The 6,755-nt window shown below is 48.7% G+C and overlaps 1 protein-coding gene across 1 annotated transcript; it reads right to left on the minus strand.

Annotated features, from left to right (window-relative positions):
* Positions 1 to 1,722: 1,722 nt before the first annotated feature.
* On the minus strand, positions 1,723 to 4,276 carry LOC149343154 (uncharacterized). Its single transcript, XM_089546899.1, has 3 exons — positions 3,440 to 4,276; positions 3,266 to 3,282; positions 1,723 to 1,795 (listed from the first exon to the last, which is right to left on the minus strand). Exons 1-3 carry the CDS (start codon positions 4,274 to 4,276, stop codon positions 1,723 to 1,725), a joined length of 927 nt encoding a protein of 308 aa, XP_089403025.1.
* Positions 4,277 to 6,755: the final 2,479 nt, after the last annotated feature.

The following is a 6,755-nucleotide window of genomic DNA, read 5'->3' on the forward strand; positions in this document are numbered from 1 at the left end:
TTTTGTTGGGTCCCTGAAGTTCTGTGTTTGTATTTCATGTTTTATGCTAAATAAATACTTTTCTATTTCTAAAAAGAAATGCAGGATTTCATTATAGCGCTCAATATGGAGGAGAAATTCTAGAGGCCCGTGTACTGTGCGATGTCAGTGAGCGTTAAAGAACCCCAGGTGGTCGAAATTTCCGGAGCCCTCCACTACGGCGTCTCTCATAGCCTTAGTCGCTTTGGGACGTTAAACCCCATAAACCAAACCAAACCAATATATCCGCTGCCTACCAGACGACAGCCTTCAGTTTTTTTCGCTATTAGCGTGTTTGCCATCCTCAAAAGCGTTCATCATTTTTTTCCTATGGCAGTCTTAACAGCTCGATGGGTAGCCTCTTTCGTGTAGCCTAGTTTTTGCCTAACACAGAACATGTGCGTCGGCGTCCGCGTGTTTTAAGCCTGTTTCACATGCAAGCGAAAATGCTAGCGAATCCTGTCGCCGCGGCGGAAAAACCTGTTTTGAGTCGGCGCGGCGATGAGCGGCGAGGTTCCAACAAGTTGGAAATTTTCGCTGCGACGCGCCGCTCAATCGCTCAGGCGCTTCCAGCATTTATGCGACGTCTGAAGCTGCCACCAGCGTGCTCCACTGAAGCATGCGATCGCACGTAGGCCGTCTAATATTAATGCATAAGCATTTTTAGATCTGTAGCAGAAATGCGCTGAGTATAAAAAGAACAAGATGATACAGGACTGGACGAAGCGCCGCTATCAACTGAATTTTAATATGCAAAATGAGAAATATAAAGGAAGCGCTAGCATTGTACGGCTAAATTTGCGGCTTCGTGTCATGACAAGCTTGTCCGCACGACTACGTCCGAACGAATTGGTTCATGTGAACAAGAATGGTACCATCGGATAGAGCATCAAAAAATCTCGTACGGGAAACCGGGGGTTGAGGTTGGGGGGGAGGGAGGTTGAGGTGGGTTAATTAGTTCATTAGAGCCAAAAATGTCCAAAAAGTGGGCGGTGCCCGAGCAAAAGTGGCGCCAAATTTGAAAACGCCGGAAGTGTGGCAGTACGTGACCGGAAGTGTGGGCGGAGCCAACGCGTGGCGCCAAATTTGAAAACGAAGCGTGCCGCGAAGTTTAAAAACTCAGATAATTGTGGTATCGATAAGGTATCGATAAGGTATCGCCAATGCTCACGCTTTCTCCAGTGCGGCGACGCAGTGATCTCTAACGTTTTTCCAAGGTTCCAGCCAGCGATTCTTCAGCCCAGCGTAGGGCGTATACCGCAGTAGCAGCGACGGCTGCATTGTTCCGCTCTCCATCTATAATAACTTCTTAAAAATCGCTGTAACAAAAGATTTTATTCTGACAACAGTATAAAAGTGAGTACACAATGCGCTTTTATGATGGCACAAGTTGCGAGTCAATTGGTCGACTGAGCAGGTGGCTTCAGTTATGCGTGGTCTTCATAATGTTAACAAATAGGCTACGTGATTTAATACAAGTTGCGACTATTAAAAAGAAACGAATTTTTCTGCCAGTGTGAAGGTGGCCGTGTTGTCGTCGGCAGGGATCAAGCAGCTAACTTCATCGCCATCTCGACAAATCTGCCGAGAGCAGCAATAGAGCTCCGAAGTGCCAGATAAATATAATATAGATAAATATGCACTTATGACGTGCATTTCAACTGCGTATATTTTGAAATATTTAGCCTGCAAATGTGACAGGGCTCAAAGAAGGTCGATTACGATGTGACATCTTTGGCGTGCCGTTCCCTCTTCTGTCGCCATCAGGATCTCATTTCTCGCCGTAAGCAGACGTTGGAACTGCTTGCTTGCGAACCTGTAATAAAAAAGCAACGTATATTAAATTAACCATATTTGACTGCAGTTGCGAACGCATTCACAGAAAATTCTGTATGCATTTCTGCTTGGGAGAAAATTAGTAACGCCAAAATTAGAAAATCCTCCTGTGCTCCCTGGTTGCAGGGGCTGTTGGCTTTCTTCACACATCTGAGCTAATGATGCGCGGATATTGTGAAGCGCTCGATTCCTCCGCAAAGTTCAAAACAATAAGTTGCTGTTCTGGTCTGCTTAGCGTATCTGTTCTGTCTTGCTGACCTGCGCATTATCGTCTAGATGATAATTCGCCAGAGTTTCGATTCTCGCTAAGCAGAGGGAGGCATGTCTATTTTGATATCTCGAACGGACCAATTTCCATCCCCAGAACCTCAGCAAAGTACATCTGGGGTTTGACGTCTCGAAGCGACATATGAAATATGAGGAACGCTGGATTGAACGGCTCCAGGTTGATTTAGACCGTCTGGGTTTTTGTTTTTTTTAACTTGCGCTGACATCGCGCATAGCATGGGCGTGTTCGCATTGCACCTCAACTGAAATGCAGCCGGCGTGGACGAGAATCTCGAAAAAAATTCAACATGTGGATCGTGGTGCTACCGTATACAGTCGAACGCCTCTACAACGAACGCCTCTACAGCGAAACGACCTGTATTACGAAGGATTTCGTTTGTCCCGGCCGATTTCCTCTTTCATATGTATTGTGAACGCCTCTACAGCGAAGACCATTACAACGAATTTGCCTGTAAAACGAAGGAATTTAGGCGCCCCTAACTACTGATTTGTTGCTTTACAAGGAAAATACGCAGCGGCACCGCGGTTGCTCTCCGCAGCCGTGCCAAAGTCGCGGTGCACACGGAGAGCACCGCTCCATATGGCAGCAAAACCACGCGGGAAAATTACCGACCTCTTTCATTAAATATCTCTTGAATTCCAGTTATATAAAGATTTTCTTTTGCTGAACGTGCTTAGGCTTTCTCTATTGCGTGAGATACGGCGGGCGACCTTTACAACGAAGTGACCTGTATTACGAAGGACTTTGAAGGTCCCGAGCGTTCGACTGTACCACGAATGTTTCAAGACGTATTCGAGTCGCAAGGAAGACAAGTTCAGTGAAAGCCACTGCATAACGACATCACTTAAAAATAAAAACTCAACCTGAACTATAATTTGAAGGCTATCGAAGGGTGCTCCATTCTAGTTCATCCTCATCAGGAATACTGGAAAAACACGGCATCATGGAATTCATGGCGTGCCTTTTGAGTGCCGCACGCGAGTTGTAGGAAAAATTGGCGGTGGTTTAGCTGTGGGTAAACCTGGAGGATTGCGAAAGCAACGAGGAGAGAGGCGATGGAGAGCGCGCGGCAGCGGCTTCGGCACGCTAGCTATGCGCCGCTACTGCGCATGCGCAACTGGCGAGCGCAGCGGCGGCACCTGTGAGCCACCCGCGCAGCGACGGCGGCGGCGCGCCAGCTGTGCGCCGTGTGACGTCACTGGTCCTCGCGCATGCGTAGTAAGGCCTTTCGTCAGCTCCGCGGAATGGTTCGGCGGCTCACGCAGTGTTGCTTTCGCAACAAAGAAAGGAAAATGCGGCTGTTCTTACTTGAGAGCGTCGGTGAATGCGCTTGCTTGGCCTCCGCCGAGTAGTAGAGCGGGGAGTGCGCTTCTTGTGCGGAAAGCGCCTCCTACGGTGCATTGGCTTCCGTGAACGGGAGACGGTCGTACCCTGATGATCCGAGGACCGCGCTTCGACCAATTCGCGGGGGTACTTGCCTTTAGTAATCAAAAGTTTGTCTTCCTTACCGTAGGCACCCTGATACTCCAGGCCAGCCGTAGTGACGTCGCTGTCATCCAGAGTGGTGGAAGTGCGCTTACTCCTTGTCCGCTTCCCAGTTCTAGTCGTTATTTTCAACCCTTGCTTCTGCGTGCTCTTGTGCTCACTCCAGCCTCCCGACGGCTTCAGGCCTCCGAACTTCGCAAAACGTTTGCCTGCGTCTACATCGTCCACTGCTTCGATGTGACTGTCGTGGAGTTCGTCCTGAACCAAGGCCGTTGCCCAGATGGCAAGAGTGATGAACACGCAGAAGACCAACACGAAGACCAACAGCGGCATACAGTCGAGACCCTTGGAAGGCAGTCCCTTAGCGAGGGACGTGCTGGAAGATCCTCCCTCCGAGTCACCGATGGCCAGTGACGTCATCGAGGGTAGCGCTGGTGATGGCGAGGCCAACGATGCCAAGTGGGGACAGGAATGGTAGACCTCGAACGGGGCACGCCCAGATGAGATGAGCTCAGCGGTGGAAGAGAGGCTAACGACGGCCGACGCGGGGGGTTGTGCAGAGTAGCCATGCCTCCGGACGGTGTTAAAAAACCCATCAGAGTAAATCGCCTCGTTCTGACCACGTCGGAAATTTTCGTAGTTGTTCATGGTCGGCAGCGCACCAAGGGACGTCGAAACAGCGGCCTCTGTCTCTTTTTCTTTGTCGACGTTTACCGCGTGACCGGAAGCCACGCGACCTTGCAGGTCAGTTCTGTCTTTTTTTTTTTTTGTTGTATGACTGCTGAACTGGAGATATTCGCATTTTAACGACGTCTGCGAGGGGCATTTAGAAATGAAGGCGAGGACATCCGTGGATAGCTTATCATCAGCAGATACCACATCGTGAAATGATTTCAGCGCACCTGCAGGTTTCTGGACCGAACACAACTAAAACAAATAAAAAGAAAAGCCATTTTCGCGCTTGTCGCACCTGTTATTCGCTTTCTCAGACTCCTCAATTTTTATTTATGAGCTGGTTGAGATAAGTCTGGCTGAATTTTTCTCAGGTTTGGTTCTGCACCTAACCCTGGCCAAAATCCCGCCGTGAGTAACATTGCCAGAACTTTTTCACTTCAAAAAGAAAAGACGAAAACGTTTTTGTTTTTAGTTTTTTGCTGAAGCCCGCTATGCGCCATTGTCCAACATTACTAGATAGGGTCCCTATTTAGAAACATTGCCCTTGTGGGTATGCGCCATTTGCTTTAGACCAACAACAACGACCAACAGATAATTTCACCTATTTATAGGCCTCAATCACGTTTCCGCTAAGCAACGACGCTTTTATACGCAACTCCTGTCGCCAGCACTCAGCGCATGCGCGTTATCTGGTGAAACAGTGCAACGGCACAGGGCCAAAGGGAAGAAAGGGACGAACACAGCGCCGTATGCATAAGCAGTCTGTCTTGCTCCACTCCTTCTCTCACTTCCTCCAGAGCTCGTGCCGGCGCATGCGCGGACGCTTGACGTTGACTGCCCTGACTGTCACGCTTAGGGCGGGAGCCTTCGCCTCAGAGGGACACTGATGGCATCCTGGTGCAGTTATTGTTCTGGGTAAAAAGTGTATTCTTTGGCTTCCTGTTCAAAGGAACCACAGAATAATTTTTTACTCGGAATAATATTCGCATAGCGACGTCAAAAGTGTCTCTTTAAACGCCAGTCAAGTGTCCTGATGCAGTTTATATGGCGAGGTGTTCCATCTGCATCATACGGTCTGAGTCTGTCATGCCAATCCCGGATTAGGCAGCATTTGTCAGCCAACGACCGAGGGGGAGGGAGGCGGCTCTGACCAGCTCGCACGTCGAGCAAGTCCGGCTTCTCCACCGAGCAAGGGCAGCCAATGGGCTCCCGGTGTAAGGACCCCGACCATGTCAACCTCTCGCTCCTAAATGTCTTACAATTTCACCACATCTGGTTCCTTCTGGGTATGTTGACGTTTTACCGGCAGTAAAAGACGGAGTTTATCGCCGAGGAAGCAACATTTAGAAATTTTCCTGCCTGTCGATTAAAACTCGTTACGACATACCCAAAAACTCGAGTTGCCACTGTTTTGGAGCGAATGGCGATGCAGAGTAGCCTCTGGGATACGAGCCCTTAAATCGTTTCCCGCGTACGCATTTCACTTGCGAAGTCGCCTGGTGGTGGCGACACCTCTGTTTCGTTATTTGGACTTCTCTTTCTCATAAAAGTTCCATTTTCGATGAGAGCGATCTCTTTGTAAATAGAACGCAGTATCCTCTCCAGCTCTCTTCGGTGGGTGAGTAGGCGAACGCCGAACATATGGCCGAACATGCACCCACCTGCGCCAACTTTCACCCTCCAGAAAAATTATGTTTGAATGTGCGTCGGCTTATATAAAAACATCCGTTACAGCGAAATCATCAAAGTAGTCACCGAAGGTAATCCAATTGGCAGCTTCCTGGCATCGGGTTCCATAATTGTCCTGTCATTCTCTTTAAATTGCTTAGTATACCCGGCAACACACAGTGAGGGACCGATCAGTCATGAACCAAGCCGACTAATAGGGATGAAGCATAATTTACCAGAGCGCATGTGCACACAGCATAAAGCTGGGCTAGTTGATGGGGTGGAGCACATTTGGCAGGTTCTCTCAGATCACGAACGGCAGTTTACCACTGTCCCTCAAGGCAAAAGTATATAACAGCTGTATCCTACCGATACTCCCCCAAGTGGCATACACGTGGAGGCTAACGAAAAGGGTTCAACTTAAGTTAATAACAACACAGAGATCAATGGAAAGGAATATGAGAAGTGTAACGTTACGAGACAGGAAGAGGGCAGAGAGAGTCAGAGAAGAAACTCGGGTTAATGACATCCTTGTCGAAATCAAGAAGAATTTCCTTTAATGCGCTCCGGCCTTCTGCCAAACACGTATCATCACGTTGACAGATAAGCAAAATGAGTACGAAATTATCGACGTCGGCCTTGTCACCTTCGCAAAAGATCCGTGTGTGAGAACTCCGGCGTTATGCCTTTCTTATGCGCTTGTGCACATGAGAAGGAGAGAATTTATGCTTATATACTTATGCGCAAAGCCTATATGCGTAAGAAAGCATGTGCCACGTTGATT

The sequence above is a fragment of the Amblyomma mixtum genome, chromosome 5 (genome assembly GCF_055824585.1).
Source record: "Amblyomma mixtum isolate Tamu chromosome 5, ASM5582458v1, whole genome shotgun sequence".
Classification (NCBI taxonomy): Eukaryota; Metazoa; Arthropoda; class Arachnida; order Ixodida; family Ixodidae; genus Amblyomma; species Amblyomma mixtum.